Source organism: Physella acuta, unplaced genomic scaffold (assembly GCF_028476545.2).
Source record: "Physella acuta isolate Inbredline_101_S28 unplaced genomic scaffold, ASM2847654v3 ptg000268l, whole genome shotgun sequence".
Classification (NCBI taxonomy): domain Eukaryota; kingdom Metazoa; phylum Mollusca; class Gastropoda; family Physidae; genus Physella; species Physella acuta.
In genome coordinates, this window is record NW_026731787.1 from 60,246 (window position 1) to 80,040 (window position 19,795).

General features: G+C 36.1%; 1 protein-coding gene across 1 annotated transcript in view; it reads left to right on the forward strand.

Annotated features, from left to right (window-relative positions):
* LOC131939207 (corticotropin-releasing factor receptor 2-like) overlaps positions 1 to 16,423 on the forward strand; it is a 35,360-nt gene extending 18,937 nt beyond the window's left edge. Inside the window, exons 5-11 of the mRNA XM_059297400.1 lie at positions 837 to 967; positions 8,375 to 8,460; positions 8,756 to 8,891; positions 9,937 to 9,978; positions 10,530 to 10,677; positions 11,859 to 12,073; positions 15,875 to 16,423. Coding sequence (XP_059153383.1) covers positions 837 to 967; positions 8,375 to 8,460; positions 8,756 to 8,891; positions 9,937 to 9,978; positions 10,530 to 10,677; positions 11,859 to 12,073; positions 15,875 to 16,423 — 1,307 coding nt within the window. The remainder of the gene's footprint in view (positions 1 to 836; positions 968 to 8,374; positions 8,461 to 8,755; positions 8,892 to 9,936; positions 9,979 to 10,529; positions 10,678 to 11,858; positions 12,074 to 15,874) is intronic.
* The last annotated feature ends 3,372 nt before the right edge of the window (positions 16,424 to 19,795 follow it).

Sequence of the window (19,795 nt, forward strand, 5' to 3'; positions counted from 1 at the left end):
ATTTTCAAATTTCTTAAAAAATATTTTTAAAGCTTTCTTAATCAGTTAATGATGTTGTAAAGTTAATGAATTGACTAAATTTCATTACATTCATTTTTTTCTTATAATTGAGTAATATTGATGATAGAATGCATTAGGGAATTATGCTAATTTTAAAATATGGCATTGGTTATGGTTTTGTCAATTCTGTGAGCATTACTAGCTATCGACATAATCCTGTACCTGCAGATATTATAACGTATAGGGATTACTAAGTGTTATTTTACCCGTAGAAGAGATATGTTACAGATATTACCCTAATTGTTAATCTACATGATAATGAGAATAGTTACAGATATTCTTAATTACGATATTACCTGTAGAAGATAATAGTTACAGATATTCTTAATTACGATATTACCTGTAGAAGAGAAATGTTACAGATATCCTTAATTGCTATATTACATGTAGAAGATAATAGTTACAGATATTCTTAATTGTGATACTACCTGTAGAGGAGAATGTTTGCAGATATGATCAAAATTGTTAATCTACCTGATAATGAGAATAGTTACAGATATTCTTAATTGTGATAGTACGCGTAGAAGAGAATGTTTGCCGATTTGATCAAAATTGTTAATCTACCTGATAATGAGAATAGTTACAGATATTCTTAATTGCGATTTTACCTGTAGAAGATAATGGTTACAGATATGATCCTAATTGTTTATCTACCTGAATGTGAGAAGAGAGTAATGATTTAACTACCTGTTTTACCTGTACCTGAGTCACCTGTGAATGTTTCACCTGTACCTGAGTCACCTGCGAATGTTTCACCTGTGCTTGTTCACCTGCAGGTCTACCTGTGCTGTTTACGGGGCTCTGGGCGGGGCTTATGTCACGTGATCACCACGAGGCCTGCTGGCAAGGTTACGCCAAGAACAAACTCATCTTAATCATCTTCATCCCCATCATAATCGCCTTGGCGGTAAGTTGCCTGTTGTCCAACTTAATCACACTGTCAGTAAGTTGCCTTTTGTCTAACTTTATCACAATGTCAGTAAGTTGCCTTTTGTCTAACTTTATCACAATGTCAGTAAGTTGCCTTTTGTCTAACTTTATCACAATGTCAGTAAGTTGCCTTTTGTCCAACTTTATCACAATGTCAGTAAGTTGCCTTTTGTCCAACTTAATCACAATGTCAGTAAGTTGCCCTTTGTCCATCGTTATAACCCTGACAGTAAGTTGCCTTTCGTCCATCGTAATCACTCTGGCAATAAGTTGCCCTTTTCTAATAAGAATCACAATAGGCATCAAATTGTTGCCCTTTCCTCACTTTAATCACTATTTACTAACCCTTACAGTATTAATTTATTCCCAGTAAAGAATCTCTGTCTGTTAAAAACATAGGCGGTCGTATACAACCACATACATGCTTTATAAACGGACTATGTTGTAAATTTACAACACAGCAAACTCTGACATAAATAACGCTAGTAAAGCAGATGATTCACTTGTTGTCTTCCCCTCAGTTTAGCATGTGTTTACAGTCGTAACACTAACCTCCATATCCGGTTAGCATCCGTGTGCTACTTTTTCCAGAACATAGTCTCGTGGTAGTTTCACGTGAGACGAGATTTCCGTTGTATTGATTGTTCATTTTCGTTGTGTGTACTTTCCAGTGTTTGTTTGGCACGTGGCTTAGTACTGTGTGGTTAAACCGTTTAACACGTAATTTAACGCTGCTTTGTTAAACCAAAGCTCGAAACGTACTTTAAAACTGTGTTGTTAAACCTAGGTTCAACACGTAAAAGCTGTGTTATTAAATCAAGGTTCCACAGATAGTTTTACGCTGCATTGTCAAACCAAGGTTCGAAAAGTATTTTTACCAAGTTTCGATACGTAGTTTAACGCTGCATGTTAAACTAAGGTTTAACACTTAGTTCAACTTTGTGGGGTTAATCCAAATCTTCACTCGTAGTAAACCCTGCATTGTTAAACCAAGGTCTGACACATAGTTTAAAGCTGTATTGTTAAACCAAGATTAGATTTATAATTTTAAATTATGTTGTTAATTTAAAGTTCGACACTGACTTAAACCAAGTAACTGTTTAACCAATTTTTAGAACATAGTTTAAATGTATGGCTGTTTAACACCAATATTTGGAACATAATTTAAATAACTGTATGGCTGTTTGATTAATTTTTGGAACATTGCATAACTTTTTTGCTGTTGGACCAGTTTTTGGAACATAGTTCGGCAGTTCAACCAATCTAATTTAACGCTGTGTTTTTCGACCTACTTTATTACCGCGGCTGTCAATTCACGCAGTGCCCATTTTTTTAATACCCCAAGCATAACAAGTACGACACGATGAAATTATCATTTACGTGCGTCTGTTATCGAGACGGACATTCAACGCTCTACTTTAGAGATAGGACACGACATTTGATTTACTAAACAGCTCATTCAGTCCTCGTCTCATAGCTTCCTCGGACATAGTTCTAATGACAGGGGGATCATTTTAAAACGCATCGAGCGTAGGATCGATGCCGGACAATTATGCACGTGCAGTCATGCGTGAGTTGTAAAGGTCAAATTTCCCTCTGCTCAGTCAAGTGTGAATATTTGATGGCGAGCTCTCGAATGTTGTGTACCAGAAAATAGTGACCACATCAAACATTCACTCAACTTATGAGATCATGGAATAATTCGTTGGCATATATAGTATTAGAAATAGTTTGAAAATATAGTATTAAAAAAACTAGCAATTTTTATTTTCAAATGGTTGGTGCATGTATACTTTGAATCAAGGGAGATTAATGTCATGAACATACTCATGATAGTTATCCCCCTTAACTTTCATTAAAAAAGATGATTACATTTTGAAACTGCTCAGGAAATTTGAAAAGATATGTCAATTTAGTTTTCTTTAGTAATCTATTCTCTACTTAGTTTTAAACTCAATTCATTTCCCAATATACCTAATTTAAATAACCGTCTGTCGTAAATGTCACGGTTGGCTAAGAAAGGATCAAGTAACTGCTCTTGAAAACGGATAGTCGTAAATCTAATTTAAACTAATTAGCTCTAATTAACATTTTCATATGTAATGTGTACAAATGAGTGCATCTAGTTATCAAAGACATGTATATGCAGCGATTAAATGATCTCTACCGGAATTCAATATTTGATTCAATGAAAATGTGCGTTTTTCACGGGTCCAAGACTAACTTCCCAAAAGACACTTGCCCTAAAGGACGTTTGTCCGATGTAAGTTTTCCAGAATGGACACTTGACCGAATGGGACAAATGCTTAAATTCGACCGAAAAATGTCAATTTCGAAATGATTAAGAAACGGCCTTCGGGCAAGTGGCTTTCCGTAAAAAACATCGGACCTCCCGTTTATAACTGTAACAAACGTCTCCATCCCAAGTGTTAAACACAATAACACTATGCAAAGTGCAGTTTTGCTTACTAATGCAGTTACTGTGGTAATGTAAAGACATAGAGGACCACGTTAAACATGTATGCAAATATCAGACTGAACTTTATTTAGTTTTTGTCAAACAAATGTTACGTTAGCGCCGATACAGTAACTATAAGAAAGACACAAATACAGACGAATGACTTGAATGCACTAGATCGTATTCGGACCTAACCAAGTAACGATGATAGAGTACACCCGAGGTAATCGATTCCAGCGTGACGGTGACGTAGGTGTCTCTACCAAAGTGCCAGCTGACCTCTGTAGACTTATTAGCACTGGGGAGATTACCGGATGATCTTCTAGGATTAACTTGGTCATTACCTAAGCGAGGAATCATTTCCTTTTCCTGAACAATCTGGAGCCTGCTAGAACAAATTTTTTATACCTTCTGCCATTAAAATGTTTTATATATATATATATATATATATATATATATATATATATATATATATATATATATATATATATATATATATATATATATATATATATATATATATATATATATATATATATATATAAAGGGAGAGAGAAAGAGAGAGATAGAGAGAGAGTGAGAAAATATAATAAATTTGACTATAAACTTTGATCAATGTAATAATTTTGAATTTTCTCTTTTGAAATGGCTCCACCATTCGATAACTCCCGATTGAGCTGTCAAAATAAATCCATACGGCGATCTTTCATGCAGGTTATAACCAAATGATTCTGTCAAATCAACCCACACCTTAATCTTCCTGCAGGTTATAAGCCACTGATTAAACGAGGCCGTCACTTATCAGGTAAAACGTCAATGGGGTAATTGTGATTAAACTCGCGGGTTAGCCTCACCTAAACTGTAATGTGACGTAACCAACAGGGGCGGATTAAAGCACTCACTCTTACATCGGCACGTCAGGTTATAGATCGTGGTATCGCCGGCCCGAGAGGTGGTAACCGAATACGTCTGGTATCGATTTTTTTCCTTTTTGCTGTTGAGACGAATCAGAATCGGCCGGTTGTGTGGAGTTATGGGGAGTGCAAAGTGACCATAATAGGTTAGGTATCAATCTCATGACTCGACGTGCCCTGGGCTACTGAGCTCTGCCCTTGTCCATTCAGCTCTGCCCTTGTCTATTCAGTTCTGCCCTTGGTATTAAGTACGGCTGTAGATTATTTCCCCGCCTACAAAAATAAAATAAAAAATTCGTCCTAGAAGAAAAAAATCTGGTTAACCCCGTCCCGAACTAATAAAAAATTTGGCTTAAAGTACAGTACACAAAATGGGCCTACGCTATTTTTTTACAACTTACTATCAACTCCCTTCCCCCTCCCTCCACCGGTCAATAGGTCCACGGTGTTGTTAGCCTATGATTCACCAAATTCTCACTCGGGTCCCACATCAAGCCACTGTCAACATCCAAAGTTCGTGCCCATAGCCAGCTTCATCTTTTTACTTTCACCAGATGCAAATGAGCCGCTGCTCACTGCCCCTGGCTGTGGTACCACTGTGTCTATTTGCACGGCCGCGTCTCCTCCCCCATGTTTTACTAGCTGGTGCTACAGCCCCTTCAGACCCGAGTTCTTAAGGGTCAACGGTCAGAACAACACCAGCTTTAATAAAGAACATGGCCTACATAGAGCCAGGATTTAAGATCCGTTGCCGATTTTCTAATTCAATTATACCCTTAGTAAGAAAGTAATATTGATTATCGTTTTATGATTAGTTGACTGTAGCTAATATTTAGATTTCAAATCACTCCAAGATGTTCACGATGATTCTCGGTCAAGATCTACATTTTTGTAGGACATTGCCCTTTCCTGTCCTAATGAAAAATGGATTTTCGTCCTACTTTTAACAAGATCCCGAAGAATAACAAGTTATTTTCAGGTCAAGTTCAACAATTACATTACCGAGTACCCCTCCACCCCTACCCCCAACTGATAAAATGGGCTCTAGTCCCATCGTTAGTGTTTAGATCCCCAATTTTGTAACTCTGCGAATGAGAAGTTCACGTGAGCCGTAGAGTTCGTGCTGTTTAGATCCCCACTTACTAAACCCCCTAATGACAAGTTGACGTTGGACTCCCATTCCCCCACCCCCGCCCCCACCCCCCATCGATCAGAACCACGTCAATGTCACCCAAACCCAGGGTAAGAATGGTGAGGCCCGCGTCAGACCCGACCAAGGGGAAGGTGTAATTAAATACCAGAAGGCCACACCCCTCCCACCCCCACCCCCTCACTCTATTCTTGTCGTCCGGCTTGCGTACACATTGATTACATTTCGCAATTCTTCTTTTTCTCCGGTATAGATTTGGGGGAGAGTTCTTGAAGAAAGATCAACAATGCCACACGACAACGATAAGCAAACACAATACACAACTGAGACAAGTTCACCGATTGGATATCTAAAAACAAATGTTGATGTCCCTGGACTAAAATTTCCGGGGGTGGGGTGGGGGGGGCGGGGTGAAGTTTGACTTTTTCGGGGGGGGGGGGGGGGGTTAAGCCCCCCCCCCCTTCACGAAGAGATGCCTGGAAGAAACTCTGACCCTGGTAAAATCGAATTTTCAACTTAAGTCACTTACACTACGCTACTATAATGATGACAAATCAGGATATATTCGACTAACTAGAATTTTTTCGGCAAACCAGGATAAATTCGGCAAACCAGGAAGTTTCATTTCTAACTCCCACCCTCTCTATACGCCAGTTTATTACTTGTCCGGTCATATAAACTCGCATTTTGTAGTTGATTTACTCCACATCAATCTATAGTTCACATTTTTGAAGTCCGAAAAACATTCAAGTCTCAGACGGCGAGATCAAAACGAGATTTCCACGTGACCTCACATTGCTTGATACCTGAACTAACTCGTGCACAGATTTGGTTCGCTTGCCCACAACTGTAACTAAAAATATGAAACTTTTAAATTTAATTTAAAAAAAATAAATTCCCAGACAGTATACAAACATATTGCCTAAACCTTATAAGGATTTAATGATTGAATTTCGTTGTAATTTGGAGCAGAAAGAAAATCCTAATTTAGCTAGTAAGGTTGACCTTGTAAGCCTTGGGAATGTAAAGAGTGAATAGAAGGGAAATGTACAAAGTGAATAGAGGCGACACTAACGTGGTGATGATCACCCATTCACCTGTAAAATAGGAGCTGACTTTCTGATGGATTTGTATTCATTTTAATGTGGGTAATCTGAGTACTAGACGGTAAACATACGATGGTGGTTCTGTGGTAATGGGTGGGGTTGGGTGGGGTGGGGGTTGGGTTGGGTGTGCTAGGGTACGATATAAAATAGTATAAATGGAGAAATGTTCACTATCACTATTTAAGACAACAACAACATGATAATATACCTATGAATGTATATATATATATATATATATATATATATATATATATATATATATATATATATATATATATATATATCGCTTCCCCAATATCAGTCTGCTAAAACTCAATTTTTGTAATATGTTCATTTCAAGGCTTTTAAAGTTTTGATGTCCTAACATTTTTTTTATAATAAGCTCGAAGGGAAATGGAATTGTAGTGTGATCACTATATTATTTTTTACAATGTTATTTTTAGCGTGGCAAAATTGTGTTGAGACCTTAAAAAAAATTTATAATACGGAATTATAACAGCCTGGTTTTGAGGAAAAAGAGAGCTATGTATATAGCCTATCTAGGTGTATATTAAGTATATAGATATGTATATTCATATATAAGTAGATGATACATTCTACTTACGATTGGTACTGCAACACACATAGGCCTCTTGAAAGTGTGCCATAGGTTAAAAAATGTAAGCTAAGAAGAACTTAATATTTCCCCCCTGCTGTGGAGTTTCAACTGGATTAAAGACAAAAAAGACTTAAAATTTTCTGTTTAAAAAATACAATAAAAACGGTTTATCTTGTTTAGTGAAGTCAGCTGTTAGTGGCAGCCATCACTGACCGATATCCTGGACCAGACATACCCCCCCCCCCAACCCTCCACACACACAGACTCACACACCCTCACGCGCATCATTTTCCTCTATTCCAATATTTGTTTCTCTTGGCCTAGTATTCTATGCCACCATTTTTTTTTTACTTTCTGGTTTTGGTAAAGGTCAACCCTGACTTGCCAGATATGGATATTATTAATTAGCGGACAAACTAAAGTTTGCACCGGATTTAAGACGGACAAAAGAGCACCCATTGGCAGATACAGATACTATTAATTAGCGGACAAACTAAAGTTTGCACCGGATTTAAGACAGACAAAAGAGCACAATTTCAATAATTTTTTTAAAGCAAACCCTCTTAGCTTCTTGCAATGAAAGCATTGTTAGATAGATTTATCCTTTAATTTAGCCTTCTAAATAATTAAGAACGAAGAAGAAAAGAAGCCTTCCCAGTGAATTTTGCTTTCCAGTTTAATTATGCCTTTTGTTGAATATTATTTTCCATTTATTTTAATGGCGCCTTTTTGTAAATTTTATTTTCCAGTTTAATTGTGCACTTATTATCCAGTTTAATTGTGCCTTTATTTTCCAGTTTAATTGTGCCTTTATTTTCCAGTTTAATTGTGCCTTTATTTTCCAGTTTAATTGTGCCCTTATTATCCAGTTTAATTGTGCCTTTATTTTCCAGTTTAATTGTGCCTTTATTTTCCAGTTTAATTGTGCCTTTATTTTCCAGTTTAATAGTACCTTTATTTTCCAGTTTAATTGTGCCTTTATTTTCCAGTTTAATAGTACCTTTATTTTCCAGTTTAATTGTGCCTTTATTTTCCAGTTTAATTGTGCCTTTATTTTCCAGTTTAATTGTGCCTTTATTTTCCAGTTTAATTATGCTTTTATTTTTCCAGTTTAATTGTGCCTTTATTTTCCAGTTTAATTGTGCCTTTATTTTCCAGTTTAATTGTGCCTTTCTGGTCAATATCATACGAGTGCTTGTGGTCAAACTACGAAATAACAATCTAATGGAATCACGACGAATAAGGTCAGTCCAATGATTGATTAACTCGTCTTGCCTGGAATTAGTTTTTTTTTAAATTTAACTTTCTATTTAAATTTAATTCCAAAAAACTTCAAGGAATATTGGAATTCAGCTTGTAATTAAACGAAAGCAATAACCATTACACACAAAAGTTCAATTTATAAAAAAAATTGTAATTTCACCCATCTAAATGTTTCGAAAGTAAAAGTCACAAAAAGAAATGTAAATAACCAAAACATGCTTTTATTTGTGTTGAAACATGATGAAAGGGTGTAGGCCTCAAATATTTCCCCCACAGGAAGGCGATTAAAGCTACTGTGTTGTTACTGCCCTTGCTGGGCGTGGCCAATTTTCTCTTCCTTGCCCAGCCCGTCAACAACGATAATCTGACCAGGGCCTTCAGGGTGTTGAATGCATTGCTACCTGCTTGTCAGGTGAGACTTTATAGTACCTGCATGTCAGGTGAGACTTTATAGTACCTGCATGTCAGGTGAGACTTTATAGTACCTGCATGTCAGGTGAGACTTTATAGTACCTGCATGTCAGGTGAGACTTTATAGTACCTGCATGTCAGGTGAGACTATATAGTACCTGCATGTCAGGTGAGACTTTATAGTACCTGCATGTCAGGGGAGACTCTATACTACCTGCATGTCAGGTGAGACTTTATAGTACCTGTTTGTCAGGTGAGACTTTACCTGCATTTTAGGTGAGACTTTATAGTACCTGCATGTCAGATGAGACTTTATAGTACATGCATGTCAGGTGAGACCTTATTTTACCTCCCTCTCATTTGAGTTATATTAGACCTCTTACTCACTGTATATAAGGTAGACACTTTTGATACCTTTATATGAAGTTAGATCTCAAACTAATTGTATGTGACGTAAGAACTCTAATTGACTAAGATGTAAGGCATCTAACTACCTGCAGGTAGGTAAAAACTATGAGGTAAGACCCTTATCGGTCTGTCTTTAAGGTGTGATATTTCTCTTTAAGATTAACTCATTTAAGATTTCTTCACGAATCTAAAAATAGAACTAGAATAGGATCCGTCCTAATGTTTATTGATTAGTGAGTGAACTCTCCTCCTCTGTTGACTAATCTGAAATGAAGAAAAAAAAAATCTTGTAGTTAAATATTCAGTACTAGTTAAACTTCCTAAATGTTCACGATAAAAGGTTATGGGATAATGCTTATAATGAGGTTCTTAAGTTTTGAGAGTATGGATCCATTAGGCATAATGGAAACTTTCTCTCTTCTGGGAATGGATTAGATTGTGTTTCACATATAACTAGTATTCTTCTTGGTCCTTATGTGCTTTATCTTATACTTAACTATAAATATACATACATATATATAGTAGTATATATATGGATTGTATATATATATATATATATATATATATATATATATATATATATATATATATATATATATATATATATATATTTGACAACATGTACGATTTCTCCACAGGGCATCTTCGTCTCTGTGTTATATTGTTTTATTAATTCAGAGGTAAGTGACTGAATGAATACGCGGCTTAGCCTGTAGTCTGAAAGGTGAGGAGTGGGTGGGGGTGGGGTGTCTACGTGATTTGTAAATAATCAGTATCCTGTAAGCACCCCTAAATCCACCCATGCCTATAAGCCTTCTTACGATTAGCGAGCAGTTAGTTAGTGATTATTTTTGTGCTTAAAACCATGTGATTTAGTGGAATTAATGAGTTTATGATGTATCGATCAATTTTATCTAGAATCCATTTTCCATTCCTAAATTCACAGTAAAAAGTGTAGCTTTCAGCTTTCCAATTATATGTCTCCATAAATAAACCACCAAATTGGATATCGATTAGGATGATTGCTGTTGATTTTTAATAAGCACTTGGTGCTCAACATGGATAATAAACCAGCTATGGCAGAAATTGACTCACTTGATAGAAAAACGATACTTTGGTTACAGTGCCAGTAGATGAAGCATAACAGTAAATAAATGTTAGCGTAGTTTGGTGAAACGTTTCGGGGTAAAAAACAATCTAGTTTTTATTTTTATTTTTTAATTGGTACCAGGTCCAGAACGCAATTAAGAAAAAATGGAGGCGATGCCGCACTAACAGGGCCATGGGCAAGAGGTCACGCCGGCAGAGTTCAAGGACATCGTCGTATTTCCTCTCTCAGAGTGAGGTCCCTGCGACTCGCCGGCAGATGGCGCTAAGTAGTAAGAAGGATTACTCCCACTGTGACATGCGCAGTGGGGTTGTTTAGGTTTTAGGTGTCACGTTTATAGGTTACGATATTTTCCAAGGTTACTGGCCAGTACTATAGGCTTTGACTTACTTAGTCCTCTTTGCTCCTTATGGCACATAGAGCCTCCACCATTTCCACTATGGACCTACTGTCCGTAAATAACAAATAACTCGGTTTATCAATTTTATTTTACTGGGTATAAGAAGGGGCTGGATGGTCAGCAATGTTCCAGGCCAGACAATAATTTTTCTCTAATTTAAGTTAGGTACTTTTTATAGCTGGATGGACTCACTGACGTCCTATGGTCTCGCGCCTGCCAACCAAACTTAAAACTTTCGGTTTAGTGGTTGTTTTGTCCCTCGACAATAACTTGCCAAAAGAGAGTCTGACATGTGAACTGAACTATTCTAGATTTGCTTATTAGAATTTTTCCTCTCTACACAGACTTATACATTTATAATGTAATCTTTCTCTAAGTTTTAGAACTATGCATTCAATTTGTGATAATTAGTTTAAAAAAGATTTTTTTTTTAAATATGCCAATAGCTGGTGCAATTGAATATAAAAATGTTTTCGAAACGTATAAAATCATATGATTTTTGTAATAGTACTAACATAACTTTTAAGGGTAGATAACAGTGAATAAACGTATTTTCTAATATTCTTGAAGTCACCTCCCTTACATAAGCCATCTTTTTAATTTGCTTAGTACTTTAACGTAACTAACCTATTAAACCATCTCATTGTTTAAAGATCTTTAATACATTTTAAAATGAAAACAATTAATAAAAGTCATGCTGACTCTCTTGAGAAATTGTGTACATCCATGATACATCCAGTCTATTTTACTTTCACCGATCTCAGACCATTAGAGCTAAAATGACATTGATTTCTTTAGGACTTTCCCATAAATCGAACTCGAATTTTTCAGTATTGATTCTTGTTCTTCAAATACCTTATTCATAAATGCACTACTTTGCAAATAGTAATAATCGCCTGTGAGAGAGAGTCTACAACTCCATCAGCTATCTCCTCTATGCCTAAATGTACTTTTATCCTATAGCCCGAAATCGTTCATCTGTCGTGAGAGATAGTACTGTTATGATTTTCATCTATATTATACCTAAATGAACTTGTATTTCTCTTGTCCAGAATCGTACATATCACGTGAGCGAGACTACCACTCTATGAGTGTCCTCAACATGACGCCCGAAAGGGAGGCCAAGATGTCCCTGTGTGGCCTCCCCCAGCCCACCCTCATAGCCGCACAGTCACGCAAGAACAAGCTGACCCCCACTACGTCATACATAGAGAACCCCATCACCCAGGACACCGATGGGTCAGAGAGGGAGGAACTGGGTCAACAGGTCTGAGCATACAGACAGGGTTACACCTGGTTCAGTGACTCACCTGCTTCAATGACTCACATGGTTCAATGACTCACCTGGTTCAATGATGCACCTGGTTCAATGACTCACATGGTTCAATGATGCACCTGGTTCAATGACTCACATGGTTCCATGACTCACCTGGTTCAATGATGCACCTGGTTCAATGACTCACATGGTTCAATGATGCACCTGGTTCAATGACTCACATGGTTCCATGACTCACCTGGTTCAATGATGCACCTGGTTCAATGACTCACATGGTTCAATGATGCACCTGGTTCAATGACTCACATGGTTCCATGACTCACCTGGTTCAATGACTCACCTGGTTCAATGGCTCACCTGGTTCAATGACTCACCTGGTTCAATGACTCACCTGGTTCAATGACTCACCTGGTTCAATGACTCACCTGGTTCAATGACTCACCTGGTTCAATGACTCACCTGTTCAATGACTCACCTGGTTCAATGACTCACCTGGTTCAATGACTCACCTGGTTCAATGACTCACCTGGTTCAGTGACTCACCTGGTTCAATGACTTACCTGGTTCAGTGACTCACCTGGTTCAATGACTCACCTGGTTAAATGACTCACCTGGTTAAATGACTCAACTGGTTAAATGACACATTTGATCATGTAACTCATCTGTACACAGGACTAAATTGACCATATAATTCACCTAGTCATATGACTCACCCTGTCTTATAAGTATCACCTGATCAAACGGCACACAGGTAAAATGACTCAGCTTGCCATCTGACTTACCTGACAAACTTAGCCTGACTTTACGTCTCACCTGGCCAAACATATTACTTGGTTGAATAACTTAAAGACCGTATGACTCACCTGGGCACATGTCTTACCTAGTCTTATTTCTGATCTGGCCATATGAATGACCTGACGATGTGACTCATCTGAACACGTGTCATATTGCCATTCTACTCACCTGATTATGACCTACCAGAGGCGCCTCATCAATCTTCTAAGACACATAAACGGCCTGGAAGCACCACCAAGCACCACCAAAAACTACGAATGTCTTTTATTGTACATTTATTTACACATTTATTCAAATATTTACACTGGGATTCCCCTGATAAATATAATTAATATTTTTATTATTATCATTATCTTATTTCAAACAGTCTATTTTTGTCTTATTAACCTTATCATGCAATAACATCAAAATGAACAGAAAAAAGATATATTTTTTTCTACACAATCATGAAAGAGAAGGAAGGAGAGACGCTGTGAGGTTTATAACGTTTGTCATTCTAGAACCTGCTATAGGCTAGAGATTTTCAAACAACATTGTTTCGTTCATGTGTACATATTTATTGAATTTTTTCATTTTTGTTAGTTTTAAGTTTTTTATTTTTTGTTGTTTTTAAGTAGGCTATCTTTACAATGATTTTGCCATAATGACATTCGGAAGACTTTACTTTTTAATCATTACTGCTAATTCATCAACCGTGCCTTCATCTCTATCATCAAAGAGTATTTTTTTCTGCTTCTATTTTCATCTATTATGGCAAGATGAATTCAGAACAGTTAATCAAACACAATTGACTGCTCACATATTTGTATTTAAAAACAAAACTGAAACTAATTCAAATAAAATATGTATTTTTTTAACAACACAGACTGCAAGAATTTAAACAAAATTTAAATGTAGAATCTATTAATTAAAGTGTACACTATAAATGAACGTAAAAACTCATTTTTTGTACCTAGTTTAAAAAAAAATAATTAATTGACATTTAAATCTCAGAACTTTACAAGTTTCTCCTGCCTTGAGATAGCTAGGCAGGGTCTACTTAGATTTAAACACCAACACATTAAGCCATTCCTATGGCTAACTTTTTCAATATATGTTTTATTGTCTGTGTATTATCAAGCGTACATTTTAAAGAAAACAGAAGATGCTTAGCAATCAAAGAAAATTTCAGTAAATCCGACCGTAGTTTAGACCAATGATCTTCACCAGAGTGCATTCAATTCAATTTGACGCTTTCTTGTTCGTTTGTTTTTATTCCTTTACAGTGGGGTAGTGTGTGTGTGTGGGTGGGGGTTTAGGTGAAGGACACACAATGGGTGGCATACTAGATATGTCGCCTAGGTTGAAAAGTGTATGGTTAGGCCATGCCTGAATATCTTCTGAAACCTGCATTAACTTACTGATCCCTAACCCTGACCCCTAACTGAACCCTAGCCCCATTAACTAACTGAACCCTAACCCTATCGCCTTACAATTAGTGGCTTCAATACTCGCACGTGATAGACATTACCTGTGTGTAACATGAATGTAACTGGCCAGCTAGTCTAAGCTCTAGACAAAGACGCCATGTTCTACTTCACCTACCCTCCGCTCTAATCCCTCGCCCTCGTATCTCCACACACAAATAACCCCACACCCCTGCTCTCATAAGCCTGATGTTGTTTTTTTTTAATTATTATTGGGTTTTTTTTATTATTTTTTAAAATTATTTTTCATTTTTCTCATATGAAATCTGATTCGTATTTACTATCTCAAGTTTCAATGAAGTATTAAGTTTTAAATAGAAAACATTGTTATCTCCCCTTTAGGTATTGTGTACAATAAATCAAATTAGATTATGTAAGAAGCTTCGAAATGGTCCATGATTGCGTTTTGGTATTTAAAATTCACAGCTAAATAAATATTTACCTTAAATAATTTGTACGCCTTAATTTTGTTATCAGAATCACAAATTGATCGCACACACTGCCGTTTTTTCCTGCATTAAAACATGTGTATTATATATCATTCAAACGTTTTATCTTCTTCTGAATATTAAAATAAAACATGTATATATCATTCAAACGTTTCATCTTCTTTGAATGTATTAAAACAAAACATGTATATAAGTGAGTTATATTATTTTTTTAATAAAATAGTATGTCAGTCTATATTGTCATATATAAGGAGGTGGGACATGCCACTGTTAATAGCTTACACTGACAATTTGGTGAATCCAGTTTGATGAAGTAAATCATCGGGAGTATACACAAAATGGATATATATATATATATATATATATATATATATATATATATATATATATATATATATATATATATATATATATATATACGTTAAACGTACATATATATATATATTTTAGAAACGCACTCACACAATCACACAACAATGATTTTTATTTAGAAAGCACAAAAAGCGTACGGCAGAAAAACGGACATACACGGTTCGACTTAAGCCTAAAAAATGACATTTTTTTTATTGTGACGTGAAATTTATTTAGCCTGTTTAGTCAAGGAACTCACAAAACATGAATTTGAATGTTAATACACACACACAAACACACACCACACACACACAAACACACACACCACATATATATATATATATATGTATATATATATATATATATATATATATATATATATATATATATATATATATATATATATATATATATATATATATGTATATATATATATATATACATATATATATATATATATATATATATATATATATATATATATATATATATATATATATATATATATATATATATATATATGATGACACCAACGCCAAACTCTGTGACTCACTAGAAAAGATATAGTAAGAGGCACTGCGTCATAATGCTAAGATGGTGGGTGGAGGTCCGCGTGCCAATACATTGAAAAAGACAAGATTTAGACCAACGAATAACAAAAAAGCTATTGGAATAAACTAGCGTCAATAGAATTAGGCTAATAGACTTTGCTTACAGTCTGTATTTCTAAGTTTCTTCACACAAGTGTTGCTGTTGGGTGTGAGAAGGTATGGAGCAGATGCTGGTTCAGACCACCTACAGACCACCTACAGACCACCTATAGACCACCTACAGACCACCTACAGACCACCTACAGACCACCTACAGACCACCTACAGACCACCTACAGACCACCTACAGACCACTTACAGACCACCTACAGACCACCTACAGACCACCTACAAACTATCTACAGACCACCTACAGACCACCTACAGACCACCTACAGACCACCTATAGACCACCTACAGACCACCTACAGACCACCTACAGACCACCTACAGACCACCTACAGACCACCTACAGACCACCTACAGACCACTTACAGACCACCTACAGACCACCTACAGACCACCTACAAACTATCTACAGACCACCTACAGACCACCTACAGACCACCTACAGACCACCTACAGACCACCTACAGACCACCTACAGACCACCTACAGACCACCTACAAACTATCTACAGACCACCTACAGACCACCTACAGACTACCTACATGTTACAGTAATGATTAGCTAAGGAATAATGCAGCCATGTAATATCACTAAAGATATATAATAAGCTTTTATGTAATCGAAAAAAAAGACATAATTATTAAGTTATTAATCTATTTTTTGGTGTCACCCCCATCGATGGTGTCATTCGGTGCAGTCCTTAACCACCAGCCTAGCATTATGATGCTAGTGTTAATATAAACCTACACTTCTCTTCGTTGAATAAATACTTCAATGGCATAGACAAATGACTTCATTGTACATAAATAAGTTAAACTACAACCTTCAGATGTAACCATTAGTGAATAGCACTAAAAAAAAAAAACGTTATTTCCCCTTCAGCTCAATATTCAAGGGAAATAACCGCGTTTATGTAACTACATAATTTGCCCTTGTGTTGCAACCTGTTCGGCAATGCTACACATTAAAATTACCGTAAAACAACGCCACGTTTGCGATTATTCGAACAAGAAAGCCGACACGAAAAGAAAAATCCCAGTTAACTGCTAGCAATTAGATTTAATTTAATGGGGTTATTCTTTACACTGCAAGACTGGTCTCTCTGTAATAACCGATTACGCCGTTAATCCGACCGGTTTCATGGCTTGATTGTGCTGGTTCTTACGTTAGATTAGGATTGGATTACAGAACTGAAACATCTCCAACAAATTAATTGTACAATTAGACTTCATTACACATGAAAGTCAGGATTGATGGAAATGTAATTGTTTTAATTATAATTGGTTTTTGTGTTTTTGCTTACATAGATAGGAATACTTATGGGCTTTGTACACAGCTGAGTAGCTAGCTCACATTAGCATATGTGTACACAGCTAAATCTGGTAACAGAATATGTGTACACAGCTAAGTAAAGGGGTTAACTATGTGTACACAGCTCAGTAAAGAGTTCAAACTAGAATATATGCACATAGCTAAATAAAGAGCTGGTAGTAAAGTATTTCTAAACAGTTACGTAAAGAGGTCAACTATGTGTACACAGTTAAGTAAAGAGCTAAAACTAGAGTATGTGTACAAAGTTAAGTAAAAATAAACTCAAGCTAGAGTATGTGTACACAGCTAAGTAAAGAATTCAAACTAGATTATGTGTACACAGATAAGTAAAGAACTCAAACTAGAGTATGTGTACAAAGTTAAGTAAAAATAAACTCAAGCTAGAGTATGTGTACACAGCTAAGTAAAGAACCTCAAACTAGAGTATGTGTACACAGCTAAGTAAAAAACTAGAGTATGTGTACACAGCTAAGTAAAAAAACTAGAGTATGTGTACACAGCTAAGTAAAAAACTAGAGTATGTGTACACAGCTAAGTAAAGAGCTCTCATCAGAGTGAGTGGCCACAGTAGTGTACACAGTTACAGAAACTAAGCCTGGATGCCCAAGTTTATGCACACATCATACGGTGTGTGACGTCAAGGCCGGATATCGATTTTACAATCTCAAAATCTCAACTCGCCCCGGACCGCGGGCCACTTCCAGCCCTGTAAACTCGTGACAGTGAATAAGCCACATTGTGGTTTTAAAGCCAGTCGAAACTTCAACATGAATAATGATACAACAAATTGACCGCTGCATCAAAGGTACGACTGTTATGTCGCGATCTGCTTCGTATAAGAAATTTTCAATTTATACAGTAAATCAAGTCATGCCTTCATGACTTACTTTTTCAAGTGGATTTATAACTGCCTTTGTTTAAAAACAGAGCCATTGGCTAAATCATAAACCTACATAAATACTCCGTTATTATTAAAATAGAAAATATAACTGTCGTGTATAATTAAGTAGATAGTTTGACGATGATTCTGTAAGTATCAAGGTAGGGACGTACACATGATTGTCAGATTTAGGTTGCAATAATGCAACGTTGCACATTTTTAGATAATCCACACAGTAACAGATGGACCGACTAATTATCTAAGATTAATTACTGGCGCCGACAGGAAAATTTTATTTTAATTAAAATGTGTCAGTTTACAGAGAAGACATCATTCATACTAATTCACCCCCCCCCCCCCCCCCCCCACACACACACACACCAAACGGCATAATAGATTAATGTTGTAAATAACAATATTTTTTGTCTGCAAATTAGCAACATGTTTCTTACTATTCTATTCGTTAATTTTTAATGTTATTTTTAATTTATAGCTGAGCACAGTTAAAGTTCTTGTACGGCAAATATATTTTGTGTTTAAATTGTTTTTATTTTTAACACGTCATGCTATTGGATATGAAGAGTAATTTGCTAGAAGCCTCAAACTTGTACAAAATCAAATTGTGCTGTGATGAATTGTAGCAGTTAGATTTGATATACGGGTATCACGAGTATGGGTGTAGATATATTTTCAGTGTATCAGTGATCCTTGCAGTGCTGCTGGGAATAATGTCAGTGTCACAACTAGTCATAGTACCGTCTTACATAACAGTCATTTTTACATGACATCATGACAGGTCTAATTCCGGTTAATTCTCTAAATCGAACAGTTTTAAAATATCACCACTCAGACATATTTCTGATTTATGCGTTGTAACGACCTCACACATACACACATACACACATACACTTACACTGACACCCAGAGTTACAAACAGATGGACACATAGAAACACACACACACACTCACACACACACACACACAAACAGAAAGTCGCTGGACCTGAGTTTGACCTGAAACATAATTTCCCGTAACTAAATTCTCCCACCCCGGGGCATTAGGTTTTATATGAGCCTATTACCGCCAGTCTGCGCCCACGACTTGAAGAAATGCAAGTCTCGTGGTGCCCATTCATTAAGCCCCGTCCCCCATCCATCACCCGGAACTTGCAGCAGTCAAGAAAAACTTTCAGGAAACTTTTTTTTTCCAATGGTATTTTGTAAAATCAAAAATTTTCTGAAGTTTTCTATAAATGTTTTTTGTCGCTGTTTTGAACTATGAATCTCTCGTTGAGTGTGATGACTAAAATGTGTTGGATGATAGAACAGAAATTAAAACAATATAATAACGAAAATCAAGGGTCGAACCATCACTGTTTTTATTATTACGTTTTGTATAAGCCTCACTGCAGCTACTATATTTATACAAGATTTTGGTTGTTTTTTTTAATTAATTATTGTCAACTTTCTTTACTAATCGTTTCCTGTTGTTAAATAGCACAGTGATATTCTGTAAAGTTGGAAGAAATAGATCGGTAGTTTTGCCCATGTAGCTGCTTCTAATAAAATAGCAATCAGGTTGTTGTTTTTTTCTAATTGATGGACGGTGATTACTCTAAAGTTAAAACAAAATGGGATAATACATCTTCATTAAGAGAACAATTAACACAGAATGGGCAGTGTGGGTTGTTTTTGTTTTGTTTTGTTTTGTTTTTCTTTTTT